The 16,616-nt window shown below is 41.5% G+C and overlaps 1 protein-coding gene across 2 annotated transcripts in view; it reads right to left on the bottom strand.

Moving 5' to 3' along the window:
• Positions 1-10,124: 10,124 nt before the first annotated feature.
• Positions 10,125-16,616, bottom strand: part of frem1b (Fras1 related extracellular matrix 1b) — a 150,645-nt gene continuing 144,153 nt past the window's right edge. For both annotated transcript variants that reach the window (XM_067990288.1, XM_067990287.1), the window contains exons 34-35: positions 14,715-14,800; positions 10,125-13,808 (exon numbers count right to left, since the gene is read on the bottom strand). In XM_067990288.1, the coding sequence (XP_067846389.1) occupies positions 13,600-13,808; positions 14,715-14,800 (295 nt within the window). In that variant the 3' untranslated portion in view covers positions 10,125-13,599. The remainder of the gene's footprint in view (positions 13,809-14,714; positions 14,801-16,616) is intronic.

Here is a 16,616-nt window from a genome sequence, read left to right as displayed (position 1 = left end):
TTAACACGGGTGCTGCTTAACACGGGTGCTGCTTTTGCTTCAGCCCTTTGGATGGACAAATGGTTAAAGGAAGAGGAGCAGCAGCAACAACAGTCCGAAGAACCAAGACAAAGCAGCAGCTGAGCCTTTTAGAAGACAGCAGGTGAGGGAGCTGCTAATAGAAAGCCTTACCCAACTCACAGGGTCTATAGGCCAAACCTTACTTACTTGGATATTTCTAAAGAGCTGCAGGGGGAGGCTGTGCTATACCAGGCAGGCTGTCACTAACCTGTGCAACCTCTTGCAGCTAGACCTGCTAATGTTGGATCAGGGGGCCATGCTTTGCCTGTGGCTCTCAAAGTCACCACAGCCCTTAACTTTTTCACCACAGGCTCCTGATCTTATATTGGTATGTGTGGTATAACATCACCCTTACACAATGTGCTAAGATTACACTGAGTTTTGAAGCAGCCTGTTGTTAGTGGACTGAGGTGGGGGGGGGGGGGGGTCATTTTGACTTCGGGTGACAGAGTAAAATGATATTCATTTCCATTGACTTCAATATCACCTGTTTTACACTATCACCCAAAGTCAAAATTACCCCCTAGGAGCCCAAAGATTACAAATCAACATCCCTCCAGTGAATTTGCTAATATATTTCCCCTATAGCATTAACACTAACCTTAGATTGCCCTTTAGTGTCTCCAGTATTTAGTGCGATACTTTACAGGTGGCAGGACAATAAGGCAAATCAATTGCAGGTGGCATAAACCTAATAGTCTGCAAGCTATGAACTTTCCAGTATTCTGAGCACAGCCACAGGACACCTGTGTCTCTGGCAGACCACTTGCACCACGAGCGCCAATGTTACTCTCGATTAGCGCAGGACAATATTCCTGTTGCATGTATAATTATCACCATTTGTTTTTAAAATGTCTGAATCAAAAACAAGTTTATTAGAAATCTATTTCCAAAAAATGATATGTTTCAGTGATTTGCTATTGTTCTTAATTGCTGGCTTGTTTCCCCCCCATTTCTTTCACAGCTGTTGGCTACATCTCACGGTAGACGTCATTAATTACTTGATACCAGGATAGAGTCTTTTATCGTTGGTTTCCATCTTATTACGTGAATGCGTTCCAAAATGCTGCTGTTCTTTGCATGTGGGTCACAAAGGTCACCAGCTGCAACAAATTATCCAGTTAAAGCTAGTAACTTATTAGAAAGCAGAGTCGTTCTGCCATATTTACCCACAGCTGTGTTGGCTTAATTTTCATTACGATTAAATATAAAAAGATATAGTCCGCTTACTGGAAAATTATTGGAGTTTTTTTTTCTGCTGTTGATTTCCTTTGCTACTTACCCTTGTTTACTGAATGTCCTTGTCAGGCTTCAGAATCCACTAGTATATTCCATGAATGTCCGTAACATTATTTTCTGTTAATTTTTGACAATAAGTGAATTGAAATATGTAAGCATTTGTTTTTCTGATGGAAAGAATGTCAGTGTGATCTTTTAATGGCTAATCAGACAGTTGTTCCTATGTTAATACTGTGCTCACAGGGTCAGAATAGTAAACAAGACAGAGAAGTCGGTAATATGGCCTGCCATAAACTGTAACTTGCAATGAGTTTTTAAATCTTTCTTCTCTCTTTTTCTCATCTCTTTTCTTTCCTCTCCTGGAAGCATTCACTCATGCTAGATCTTTCTGTGTGCTAATTACTTTGGGCGTAAAATTTAACTTTGGTGGGGGTGCAAAATTGGTGATGGTGGATTGGCCACCAGTTATACACCCCGCCGGATTCCCCTTCCCACTGAAGTAAATTTTACCACCTATATCTTTCTAGGCTCTAGTTCAATCCATCGCAACTTTAAATGTTATTGTACCCCACTCTTTTTTCAGATTTAAAAAAAAAATCCAGCCTCCTCATTTTCTCTTTCCTCTCTTGAAGGGTCTGACATATTTAGGGATGCAGCTTTGCACACACCAGCCACCTTACAGTATGTTGCCCAGATGGTGATTCTTCATGTGTGAGCCTAGGCAGTGTGTGTTGTCTATTTGACCACAGGGTAGATGTGCACTACAGTGCAGCCTGAACCTGTCCTCACTGGACACTCGCATGCACACACATGCAAGGGTCATTGGCTAGCAATCAATAGTGATTGATCAAACCCCTATTGATTTTTTCCTCTCTTCAGCCTGGAGACATTGAAGTCACTTGTAGTGGCCCACTGATGACCTGGCTGAGATCATCTAATTCACCACACATCAGGGTTCAAACCTGAGTCCTTCCTGCCTCAGTGGATGGTGCATTTGCCTGCTCAACGTTCTTTATTGGGTTTTCTTTTACCCTGCATCCTCAGTTTGTCTAGTCGGTTTAATGCAGTGACTTTAGACATTATTGTAAAAGCTCTCATTCCCACCCCAAATAAGCAGTGTCTTGTTTAAATGTTTGGGAAATCTGATCTCTTTTAATTTAGGATTTATATGTTAAGAAAGAACTTTATATTCCTATTTTAATAAGATTCATGATAGCTTTTTAGCTCAGCTATAGAAATTGCTAAAAATTGTAACTTGCATTTGCATTCCTTCATTCATTTCCAATTAAGACTACCTTTCTTCCTTATTCTGGCTGATCCAGACTTGATAAGATTAGAGCAAGATTGCTCCTATAAAATTTCTTAATTGCAAAGACCATTCTTCAATACTGCAAGTCTCTGATGGTACCAGTGAAGGATGCTAGCTGGAAGATCTATAAGAGGTAGCTACTTTGGACAGTTTGATATTTTTGGTCAAGAAGATAAGAAGAATATTTATTAACCTAGAATAAGGAGTAGCTCCTGCTGCTAAATGGGCAGTGGGACCTGGAGCTGAATGGGCAGTGGGACCTGGAGCTGAATGGACAGTAGGACCTGGAGCTAAATGATTGATGGGACCTGGAGCTGAATGATTGATGGGACCTGGAGCTGAATGGACAGTAGGACCTGGAGCTGAATGGACAGTAGGACCTGGAGCTGAATGATTGATGGGACCTGGAGCTGAATGGACAGTAGGACCTGGAGCTAAATGATTGATGGGACCTGGAGCTGAATAGACAGTAGGACCTGGAGCTGAATGGACAGTAGGACCTGGAGCTGAATGGACAGTAGGACCTGGAGCTAAATGATTGATGGGACCTGGAGCTGAATGGACAGTAGGACCTGGAGCTGAATGATCGATGGGACCTGAAACTGAATGGACAGTAGGACCTGGAGATGAATGGACAGTGGGACCTGGAACTGAACGAGCAGTGGGACCTGGAGATGAATGGACAGTGGGACCTGGAACTGAATGGACAGTAGGACTTGGAACTGAATGGACAGTAGGACCTGGAACTGAACGAGCAGTGGGACCTGGAGATGAATGGACAGTGGGACCTGGAGATGAATGGACAATGGGACCTGGAACTGAACGAGCAGTGGGACCTGGAGATGAATGGACAGTGGGACCTGGAACTGAATGGGCAGTGGGACCTGGAGCTGGGTGGTGAATTTAACTTTCCTTATTTCACTAAGAATTAAAAAGGCACAATGCTTAAGGTACTAAAGGTACTAAGGTCTGACAACAGTGTGGTGAAAGGAGAAAGTGAACCTAGATAAGAAAACACAAATTTAGCATGTTGTAATTTCATGAAAAATTGCAATTGGACAGAAAGTAAATTGTGATATTAGGATGAATAATTTATTATAAATGTCTCAGGTGAGGTGGGCAGTAAACTGTGCAGTTCCCTGCAGTGCGAGGCCCGGAAAATTATAACTTCAGAGCCTCATTTAAATGAACCAACTCAGACTGCCACGCGAATCAGGCGGAAACGATGAGGAGGCCGGTGGGCAGGAGTGGGATTTTAGGCAGCAGGAGACCGCCACCAGTGACCCAAGGAAACAGATCCTGGCACTGATGTAAGTGGTGAAGGGCAGGGTTCGACTTACACAGCCTCTTCTGACCATGATTCTGTTTGCCACCAGCTTTCACTCGCAGCTCTGTCAATGGGTGTCACTGCAGCAATCGGCAGTTAAAATAGGGTCAGGGTCCGAATGACATCATTGGATCCTGACATTTAACTTTTCTTGAGGCCCCTGCTTGCCTCCGGTGGGCGGCCCCAAAGGTGCTGAGAACCGGCAGTTAAATGGCAGTGGGAGTGGACGCGTTGACCATGCAGCGGGTCATGTCCGGCAGCCATCTTAATCACCCACCTACCCCGTTCCCGCCGGGTGGACAGGGTTAAAGTTGGGCCTTGTGTCTCAGAGGGCCTGCAACATCATTGTACCTTTTAATCCCAGATTTGAACATCAACCAGAATCAGGACTTGAACCCTTAGGAACATGAAGTGGTCTCTTAAACCAGTATGGGCAGTTGGTAAAATTTATTAAAAGAGTCGATTTGAGTAAATGCGTGAGCAAGACCAGTAGAAAGAGGTTATGGCGGTTTTCCCCTATGTTTATCATTACTCAGATCTTGAATTCTTTGTGAACATGTGTTTGCAAACATTAGTTGAAAAAAACCAAAAAGATTAGGGGCTGTTAAATCCTTGTCAAGAGAAACTTGTACTTTTGCTTAGGGTGGGACAAATGTGAAGCTTTAAATTATTTATCCACAATCAGACCCATGTTTTATATTTCAACACAACACTGAGAAATAAATAATACAGCTGATTTCTTTACCCCACATTGTATTAAATGTAATGGCTGCTGCACTCACAAAGTGCAGCAGGAGTTAAGGATAGGGTGGGCTGGGAATGCAGAATGCATAAAAGGCACATAACTTACAAAACCATGTCAAAAGTAACGGATCTACCACAACAGATACCTGTACCTGACAGAGGATCAGGTTCAGGGTCAACTGGGACTGAGGGTTGCCATCTGATACTTGACCTATAGTGAGAGGCAACCATCAGTGACAGTGGAGGTCACTGCTACCCTCAGCGCCGGTTCCTTCCAGGTGCTAACTGGAGACATCACAGGAGCCAGTCATTATGCCACGCATTGCAGGTAACTGAAGCTGCTTCAACCCCACCCAAACCCCCCACCCCCAATCTACATACACTTCAAGGATCATCATCAGCAGAGGCACTACAATTGCTTCCTCAGGTACAGGACATCACTGAATATACCCATTAACTGACAATCTTCAAACTTTAAAAGAGTTGGGACAGATGATCCATTTATGAATAATATCCATAGCCCACTCACTCAAGGTTTGGAAAATAGTAAATCTAACCCCTATATTCAAAAAGAGGGCTATGATTGAGCCAGTGTTTAAAGACTTATGAGGGACGATTATAACTCCCTTCACCTGGCGGAAACTGGGCACTGGAGGAGTTAAAATCACAGCGGTGGACTAATTTCCCACCCTGCCGTATTCCTTCTGATGTTTTCATGGGTGACCGAGGCACCCGCCTGAATCAGGCGCTTGTGGCACGCAGCTCGCCACATTAATGAAATAGACCGGACTTCCCCTCCAATAATTAAAATCCACCCTATAATTCTCACATCCGTTGTGAAAATACTGCTTGAAACAATGATTGGGACAGCATGAGGAATCACATTGAGGAGAATAGATTAATAAGAAGCATTGAATCAAATAATAAAAGAATGCTCAGTTGAAAGAAACAACCAGAGAACAAGTTAGTGCTCAAGGGAAGATATCTGGTTGTAAGTCAGTTGTTAGCGGCATGCCACACAGATTGGTGGTGGGACCACTGCAATTTATCATTTTTATAAGTTACTTTGATCTGGAATCAGTTCAAAGGTGTCTAAATTTGCGGGTGACACCAAAACAGCAGCAATGACAAGTGATGAGTAACAGTGTGTAGTAAATTCAGAAGGAGCTGGACGTTTTTAGTTTGTGGTGAGTCAAGTGGTAGACGCCGTTTCTGCCTTCCTTCAAATATAAAGCAACATGATTTATCAAAAGAAAAGATAAAATAGGAGACACACATACCGGAAATATACTGAAAGTATCAAAGCAGAAGGAAGATCTTGGAATATTGACAGACGGATCACTAACACCAGTGTTCCCAGGTTATAAAGCTGGCAAAGAAAATGCTGAGCTGCATAACAAAAGACATAACATTTCAATCGAAAGAGGTCATTTTAAAACTGTACCTTGGTGTGAACTGACTGGTGCAATTATTACATTTTATAAATTACATAGCGAAATCCTACAGGAAGGAAAGGGGATAATTGGATGGGCATGGCTAATTGGGTAAAAAGTCTTACATTACCACATAGCAGTTCATGTTCCTACCACAATCCCCTGATGTATGCAAGTAGGAAGTATCTTATACTGTCAACATTCAAATGTTATGCAATGATTGCCAAAAAGTTATGCACACTTCTCTGGGAATAATGAACACACAATTCTTTCATTCTGGGGCAATCAAATGGGACTCAACTCTTTGAAGGAGAAGGAAAAATGGAAACTGGTTATGGGCAAGATGGATGATGATATCTCTGCACAATTCCTGTATTTCAGCAGAGATCCGATACAATGACATTTGGGAGAACCAATCCTCAATGAAGATGAACAAAATTATACAGGTATGATGTATGCTGAATAATGTTGCCAAGTACAGAGGTCTCGCCATGGATTTCGATGAGCATCACCATTAAGGTGTGGCAGCACACGAGTCACTGCAGCCAGGGAAGGCATGCTTTGGCCAGAACTTCCAGTGAGCACTGGACTTGTCCACTATAATTTTCTATTGGACATAATTGCGATCAGGGAACTGCGAGTCATTTTACTTGTTCAGCTTATGCCTCGGAACTGCAAGTAGTCACTTTTTGAAAACAATGCTTCCTTTTCTGCGTAATAAAGCAATCAATGACGGACTACAAAATATATTCCAAGTGACAGGTTTTATTAGGTGAATGAGTGCATGTGATGTTAGACAGCGTGTGGTATTTGTCTTCAAGGTGTTTTAAATTACCTCTTGGGGTTTGTGAACTTTTATGTCCTGCTGGTTTATGTGCTCTACTCTGAAGTGCTCCCCAAGCTGAGGGAATAGCAGTAGAGGTTGACTGCTCAGCAAACTAGCAATCTCCAGGGATTTGTGACTACATCTTAGGTATCTGCAAAAGTGCAACAGAATATATGATTTATATGTTCCTTTTTTATTTGGATATGAGCAACACTGGAAAGGCAGTATTTATTGCCCATCCCTAGGTGCCCTGAGTCCATTCAGAGTGCGCAACATAGTAGAACTGAAATCATATCTAGACTAGACAAGATGTGGAGATGCCGGTGATGGACTGGGGTTGACAATTGTAAACAATTTTACAACACCAAGTTATAGTCCAGCAATTTTATTTTAAATTCACAAGCTTTCGGAGGCTTCCTCCTTCCTCAGGTAAATGAAAGCTTGTGAATTTAAAATAAAATTGCTGGACTATAACTTGGTGTTGTAAAATTGTTTACAATAGACTAGACAAGGTGAGGGTGGCAGGTTCCCTTCCTTGAAAGACATTAGTGAACCAGTTGTGCTTTTACAACAACTTAGTAACTTTCATTGCTAATTTCTGGTGCTAACCCACAAATTACCAGATTTTTAAAAATTCAACTTCATAGCTTGTCACAGAGGGATTTGAATCCACAGCCTCAGGGCTGCCTGTCTGGTACCATAATCACTCGGCTAACATACTGATATACTTACGGCTTTATGCACCCCTCCAAATTCCTTAGGACTAGTGCCTTCCAAAATTTATCTCCCCATGCATTGGTTCCTACGCTGTCCTGGGATGACTCACTATCTGTTCCACCTTTTAATATGAGTATACATGAATTTGTGAAACAGCTAATGTTTGAGCTCAAATTACATTTATTATTTGACTATGTGAGTATTTTTTTCATTCATTGATATCTTTTAATAATTTATGGTATATGTCCTTCAGCAACATATAAGCACAGTCCCGTGTCAAGGCCACCAGAAATTGTGGCTGCAGTTTTTATCAGGATCTCTACTCTACATCGCCACAGGATTTTCTTGGAACTTTCTAATTTGTGCCACCAGTGGGCAACCTTGCCTGCTGGAAGCACATGTTTCAAAATTAGAGGCACATTGCCAATGATTTTCTGATATGTGCAGCTGCCGGGCAAGGTTCCCCACTGGTGGTGCTAACTTGGAAAATTATCCCCTTCAAAGCAAACATGATAAGTATTGGAAAATTGCAATGTGAGCAACACTTCCCGCATGGGAGCAAGGCTTCAGCAGGAGCTGCAACAGGGTTAATCGATTATAATGCTTTTCTCTATATGATGTGTGGTACACACCAGTTCCTCACAAGGTGATGTGATGGGTCAGATGATGGTGCTCCACCTGTGCATCTGTCTGGGTTCAAAATGTGTTGGCTGTGTATTTGTATATACATCTTTATACACTTGTATATACATGTGCATATGAAATATGGTTTAGAATGCAATCTTCAAAACAATTAAGCAAGAAATCCTGCATCTGTATAAACTTAAATGGCAATGTTGATGACATGGAGGTCCTGCCGAATTTAATGTTAGGACCTCATTATCATCATTTTTTAATTCCATTTCCCACCCGGCAGCCGGCCAAATTAACAGACTGACCGGGCAGGAAAACCAATGGCAGGAGGCTACAGGCAAGGACCCTTGGTCCCCGGCAATTGGGAGGAGGACGGGCTGCAGATGAGGGCTCGGGGGGGATGGGCCATGACCTCAGGGCGGGGGGGAGCAGAGAGAGGCCTTTGGGGGTTGGTGGGAGGGGATGTCGGCGATCGCAGCAGAGGCAAGAAAGAGGTCGCAATTGGCAGAAGGGAGGTCGATGGCTTCCTTGAGGAGCCGGAGGGAGCACTCCTGCTGCTCCTGGCCCAGAAGGAGTGCTATAAGAAGCACTTATCTTCTGAAGCCGGCAGCTCCCGCCTCCATTTCGTTGCCAAGTTTCCCGAGTATTAGGAAACCCGAGCAGCAGCAGTTACATTCAAATCAGGCTGCCAATTGCATCATGGAAGCCTGATTTAAATATGTTAATGAAGTGTCCCGCCTCTCCAAGATGGGACACTTGAATGCCACATGAACCGTCACCGTAAAAATGGCGGCAGGCACAGATGCGTCAGGTTGGGGGTCGCGTTTTGCGTTTTCTAAGGTTTAACACCCCCCCCCCGACCTCGTCCCGCCCGTCGTGGGGGAGTTAATATCAAGGTCATTCAGTTCATGTCCTCCTTCATTTTTGTAGTCTTGAGGGAGGGCTTCTCATACCCATTAAAGATAAAGTAGGTGAATATAACAGTCAAAAATCATAACAGGTAGATTTTAATATGTGAAGTAGAAAGTGCTGAAGCATTTCTGCTTTATTAGGGGAAGGCGAGAGAAAGATTGTGCAATGATGTTCTGCAGATTTCTGAAAATTTGCAGATTAAACTCCTAAGGATTTTACCTCAAATTCCTGCTAATTTCGGATGGCCCTGTTCATGGGCCACCTGGCATTATATTCACTATTGTAATCATGTGAGCATTTCTTTTATCTTTAACTATCTATCGTTAAAAGGACACCATATAAGTCCTTCGATTCCACATTAAGACAGGCTGATATTCTCGCCTTGCCTTAGTGCTCCTTTTCAAGCCATAAACCTTCTTGCACACTGCCTCCCAGATTCTTGACGTGGTCAACCTTAAGTTGAATACTGTGACCATTTTGAATACGGCTCTTGAATGTTGGTCGCCTTCCCTCTTCCTTCAATGATCTGTTGCATGAAACAGGCTTATGACTTCTTCATTGCTCCATTTCATGAAGCATTGCATACTTCAAAGCTGGATGAGGAAAATATTCACCATTAACTGGCAATATAGGTGCTTGAGAGCTATGAAAAGGAGCATTATGGGAGATGTGTCCTGACTGGCCAGTTTTCTTTTGTCAACACTAAGGGGTTCAGATTGCATAGAGAATTTCAGAAGCAAAACAGTGTACATCTTGACTTGGATTATTTTCTACAATATAAAAGGGCAATTAATCCATTATTCATGAGAGGAACAAAATATACCCCTATAACAATGGCCTTTACTTTCATCCTCTTACAAGTTTCAGAATGGCTTTATCCAACCAAATACCACAATAAAAGCAAAGCAAAGTTATTATTGGCATTTTAATTGTTTAATCCCTTTTGGTACATTATGAATGCCACAGAACATTTCATAATAATTCATGGTATAAAAATTCATATTTTTTTGAATATGACAATTGAAACAATCTTATTTACTATGTTAAGCCTAGAAACATCACACATCAGGCTGCCACCGCATACATCTGTATATATCAGTGGAAATTTCATTGCACTGTGGAACAGTAATTGAACCAGCACATAGTTTACTGTGTCATCACTCATGCAGTCTAAAAGATAATAAGGAATTATAAAGCACTTTTATAAACAGGTTTTTTTTAATCAAAAAACTTAAAATCGTATCTGTTTTTTGCATAGTGCAGAAATTTCTGTATAACTTTTTAAAAAAATTATGAGACAGTATTATTATTCTTAAATGTACTACTGCATACAAGGCACTTAATAACATGCACAGAAACACTTTTGAGCATGCTAAACTGGTCTGGTCGTTGTTTTGAAATAGTATGATGTGTGAGAATTTTTAAACTATGTAGATAGAGGATATTGCATAGATTTAGACCCAATGTTGACTTTAAAGACCTGTAACTCAGAAATTAGAAGTGAATTATAAGGTGCTTGTCATGAGTGAAATAAAGCCAAAAATATACTATTGGTGCAAGTCACTGTTTTTATTCATTGGGATAATTAGATGATGGGCTGAAGTCCATAATAGGAGAGAGGATTAGATAAATCGAGAAATAATAGGAAGTGCCAAGATGGGTCTTAAAAGTCTGTAGATTGTAGAAGGAATGGATATCTGAGAGAAGTTAGGAGTTCCACAGTTTTGCGGTTTTAGAAAGAATGAAATGGAGTTGAATTCGGGCACAGTCCAGGCACATTCCCACGAGGCAGAAAAGTAGGGCAACTAAAGCCAGAGCTCTCTGGATGACAAAAGAGATAGTGAATAAGGTGAAATGGAAAAAAGGGGCTCATGACAGATGTGAGGTTGATAACACAAGTGAGAACCAGGCAGAAAATAGAAAATTCAGAGGGGAAGTGAAAAATAAAAGGGGCAAAGAGCGTTGCTAAGGATAAACCCAGCAACTATAGGCCAGTCAGTTTAACCTCAGTGATAATGATAATCTGGGACAGAATTAACAGTCACTTGGATGAGCGTGGATTGATTAGGGAAAGCAAATCGTGTTTAACTAACCTGATAGAGTTTTTTGTTGAGGTAACAGAGAGGGTAGATGAGGGCAATACAGTTGATGTGGTTTATATGGACTTTCAAAAGACGTTTGATAAAGTGCCGTATGGTAGGCTTATCATCAAGATTGCGGCCCATGGAATAAAGGGGGCAGTAGCAACATGGATACAGAATTGGCTAAGTGACAGGAAACAGAGAGTAGTGGTTATTTTTCAGACTGGAGGGAGGTGTACAATGGTGTTCCCCAGGAGTATATATTAATGACTTGGACTCGGGTGTACAGGGCATAATTTCAAAATTTGCAGATGACACAAAACTTGGAAAGGTAGTCATCAGTGAGGAGGATATTGACAGACTTCATGAGGATATAGACAGGTTGGTGGCATGGGCGGACACGTGGCAGATGAAATTTATCGCAGAAAATTGTGAAGTGATAAATTTCGGTAGGAAGAATGAGGAGAGGCAATATAAACTAGATGGCACAATTCTAAAAGGGTTACAGGAACAGAGAGATCTGGGGCATATGTGCACAAATCATTGAAGGTGGCAGAGCAGGTTGAGAAAGCAGTTAAAAAAGCATATGGGATCCTGGGTCATAAACAGAGGCATAGAGTACAAAAGTATGGAAGTCATGATGAATCTTTATAAAACACTAATTCGGCCACAACCGAAGTATTATGTCTAGTTTTTGGCACCGCACTTTAGGAAGGATATGAAGGCCTTAGAGTGGGTGCAGAAGAGATTTACTAGAATGATTCCAGGGATGAGGAACTTTAGTTACGTGGATAGACTGGAGAAGCTGGGGTTGTTCTCCTTGGAACAGAGATGGTTGTGAGGAGATTTGATAGAGGTATTCAAAATCATGAAGGGTCTAGACAGAGTAGATAGAGAGAAACTGTTCCCATTGGCGGAAGGGTCAAGAACCAGAGGACATAGATTTAAGGTGATTGGCAAAAGAACGAAAGGTGACATGAGGAAAATCTTTTTTACACAGCGAGTGGTTAGGATCTGGAATGCACTGCCCGAGGGGGTGGTGGAGGCAGATTCAAACGTGGCCTTCAAAAGGGAACTGGATAAGTACTTGAAAAGAAAAAATTTGCAGGGCAACGCGATAGGGCGGGGGAGTGGGACTAGCTGGATTACTCTTGCATAGAGCTGGCGTGGACTTGATGGGCCGAATGGCCTCCTTCCGTGCTGTAACCTTTCTATGATTGTATGAATTCCATGAGATGAATCTTGATTTAACGAGATGTCAGGAAATGTTGTGCTACTTGTGTTCATCACAAGAGCAAAGCACTCAATCGCTCCAATAAGTAATATTTTCACAAATACCATACTTTCATTTTTAGTGCTCTAAAATATTGTTGGTAGAAACTGTAACATCAACAGTAACGGACATCTAATGCAAAGATGTACCCAAAACTTTGTATCATTTAATGTATATTAATGGGGAGTAAGATGATATTGTAAGAGAAATGGGGAGCATTCCAGGCACAAGCATCTGATGACTGTGTTGAAATGGCACAAATAAGTAAAAATTGCTTTCATCACTATGTGTAGCGACATCATAAAAGCACTTGTAAAGATTTCCTATGTTCATTATTTCCAATGAATTTGTAAACTCATTCCTTTAGATTATTTAGTCTATAATTTCAGTAGAAGTACCAAACAAAGAATAATCCTCAACAAATTGACAACATTGCTACACATAACGACCAGAGCAATTCTTGCTCCAAGTTAAGTCATGATTATTAAGCTATATAGAAGAGGTAGCAGCACCATAGACAGATGAAAGAACACTACTGATTAAAGTGCAACACTGGGCTTGCCTCGAATCAAGCTATTATTCTATTATAGTTCATGTCTTATATTCTACCTGTTTCCTGAAAGTTAATTTTTAGTCTTATTATTTAAATGTTTTAGGATTCTTCCAATTTGAGGTATCTTGTTCACTTTTGTGGCTGATATTAGGATTTGTCATTGACAGTGGAAGTATAACTGATACATTCAAAACATATTTTTATTACTCATAATGAGTGACTGATCAGGGGCAAGAACTGATCAGGGGCATGAACAATGGAGCCTGTGTTCCCCGGTTAAGTAACTGGCTAGCAATTATGTCAGCAGCAGAGTGCCTTGAGAGGAATTTGTTAACAAGCATGAATGTTCAGGCTTCTGATATGGTCATCATTTGGACATGTAAATACTGAGCGATTCTAAATATTGCATTTTAGAATGATTTTATACACGAAAAAATGGAAACCTTGATACATGTCCCTTTGTTTGGCCTGATGTTCACAAAAACATGTTAGTTAAGATCTTGATGCAGAAATGCAGCAGATATATCTCTCCTGTTTTTCATTGCACTGTCTGGTCACCCATTTGCCCTTACCCTGGGCAAGAGCACAGTTAGGCTGATCATTTCTCGGTAGTGAAGATTTATTTTTCTTCCATTTTGTAAAGGTTACTGGTCTTCCATTTGTCCATGTCCATTTTCCAGATCCAGTCTCATTTATTAAGCCTGCAGTAAATATAAAAAAACAGAGTGACACAATCTACCTTGCCAACATTCACATTACACTCGAAATATGGCACTCAATAGCACAATCTTAACATGTTACACATCTGTCTTCAGTAAATTAAATGATATTTATTAACCAGAACTATTAACATACTTTTGCAGAAGCTGTTACAAGTATTGACTTTTCAAGGCATTCATTTATGCACTTCACCATCATTAATCATTACAGTGCTTCAATCCATTTTAAAGCCAAGAATGACATTGCTCAAAAATCAGTCAGTGTAAATGCAGTCTCCCAAAATACTTCAAAATAAGGCCTGCAGCTCCCAATGTGCCACCCCATTTTTGTCCCCAAAAACATGAAGGTAAAAAAGGTTTATAGGTAAAAGAAGTTTTGCATGACTTTAGCCTTTGCAGTTCCCTTTTAAGGGAGTACTTCCACCTTCATCATTAGTACCTGGCAGAAACGGCAGTTATATACAGGCGTTCATTACTGAGTAGGATCCCAGGTGGAAATGATGGGATTTAGGATGGGTGATGCCATCCCCTTTTAAACCTGTCTTTTTCATGGCTGCATTCGCTAGAGTGAGGGCACATTTTATTCTAGCCATCGCTTCAGGTGTAAAACTTCACGTAGCACAAAGTGAGTGGCTCCCCAGTGGATCAGTGGTCAAACCAAATTCTGTTGTTAAAAACTGAATTTTTCAGTTTCAAATTTTCAACAAATAACCAAACATTCACCGTTCAACATCAGACTATCTAATTTTATTTTAAGCCAAGGACGAAAGCCAACCCCAAAGCCAAATTTCAAATGCTGTCCCTTCAACGTACTGCTATTGTAACCTTTGGAAGAAAATCTTGTTAGTTTATGTATCAATATTTCTGAAATTCTCCACATATACATACCTATCCAGAATGGCTGTTTTCTGGCAAAGTTCCAAAGCCATTTCAGTTCCTTCTTGGAATGTACACTGACTAAGTTGGCATGAAACCTACGCACAGAGAAAAAATGGAAACCTTGATACATGTCCCTTTGTTTTAGAAAATAACAGTTGAAAATGTTATAATTCACTTTGTGACAGTGCCAGAAGAATAGACAATGCAGTTAGACTCCAATAAGAAACAACACATTGTTTTTTAAAAAAACTAATATTAAGATAAATAGAATTATCAGGGGTAGACCACAGACTGTAGTATGTTCATCTGCATTCCTATATTGATTATTGGCTTATGCTGCTTTCTGGACTATATCAGTTTAAAAAGGAAGACCTGAAAGACTTCCATTTATATAACAAAAGCAAAATACTGCGAATGCTGGAAATCTGAAATAAAAACAGAAAATGCTGGAAAAGCTCAGCAAGTGAGGCAGGATCTGTGGAGAAAGAAACAGAGTTAACGTTTCAGGTCAAAGACTTTTCATCAGAACCATTTTGTCCATTTATATAGCGCCTTTTACAACCTCAGGATATTCCAAAGCACTTTACAGCCAATTAAGTACCATTGAAGTGTAGTCACTGTTGTAATGTAGGAAATGCGGAAGCCAATATGCACATAGCACGGTCCCATAAACAGCAATGTGATAATGACCAGTTCATCTGTTTTAATTATGTTAATTGAGAGATAAATATTGGCCCCTGTTCTTCTTCGAATAGTGCCATGGGATCTTTTACATCCACCTGAGAGGGCAGATGTGGCCTTGGTTTTACGTCTCAACTCTGACAGGGCAACACTCCTTCAGTATTGCACTGGAGTGTCAGCCTAGATTTTGTGCTCTAATCCCTGGAGCGGGACTTGAACCTACAACCTTCTGACTCAGAGGAGAGAATGCTTTTTAAAAAATGTTAAAATACACTTTATTTCATAAAATTTAAGGATACACAGAGTTCAAAGTAAATACACAATTACAATTCAAAACAGTACAATACAGATCATGCGTGCTCTGATCCGGTCATTACAATTCAAAACACAGTACATATCTTCTAATACATTCTGTACAATATAAATTGGGATGGCCTTACATGGTGGCCTTTCCCCATAGAGCCTTTGAGTAGGCCATACCTCACTTCAGTGCGCCCCGCAGACGTACTCCTGGACCTTGGAGTGTGCCAGTCGGCAACATTCAGTCATGGACAGCTCTTTCAGCTGGAAGACCAGCATGTTTTGGGCAGACCAAAGGGCCTCCTTCACTGAGTTGATGGTCTTCCAGCAGCAGTTGATATCTGTCTCGGTGTGCGTTCTGGGGAACAGTCCATAGAGCACAGCGTCCAGCATTCCTGAGCTTTTGGGGTTAAACCGGGACAAGTACCAACACATCTCTCTCCAAACCTTCTGCGCGAAGGGGCAGTCCATCAGGAAGTGGATGACGGTCTTGTCCCCGCCGCAGCCTCGAGGGCAGCTCGCAGTGGCACTGAGATTCCTTGCATGCTGGAAAGACCGCATTAGAAGGGCCTTTCTCACCACCATCCAAGCTACATCCTGGTGCCTGTTGGTCAGTTCTGGTGACGAGATGTCTGCCAAATGGCATCGACCGTCTGGTCGGAGAATTGCCCAATTGGATCCACCCTCTCCATTCCCTGCAGGACCCTGAGAACGTTTCGTGTCGACCACTATCTGACGGCCTTGTGATCGAACGGATTCCTCCTCAGGAACTTCTCCACCTGGCACAGGTGGTGGGGTATGGTCCAGCTGGACGGGGCATCCTGCGTCTGCTCGGCCAGTGTGGCCAGACCCAGTCTTCTCAGTGTGGTGGACTGGTAGAAATGCAGCACGTAGTGACACTTGGCGTTCGTGTACTGGACACACATCCTG

The sequence above is a fragment of the Heptranchias perlo genome, chromosome 9 (genome assembly GCF_035084215.1).
Source record: "Heptranchias perlo isolate sHepPer1 chromosome 9, sHepPer1.hap1, whole genome shotgun sequence".
NCBI classification, from domain to species: domain Eukaryota; kingdom Metazoa; phylum Chordata; class Chondrichthyes; order Hexanchiformes; family Hexanchidae; genus Heptranchias; species Heptranchias perlo.
Note: the sequence above shows the minus strand (reverse complement) of the source record. Positions and strands in the feature narration are given on the sequence as shown.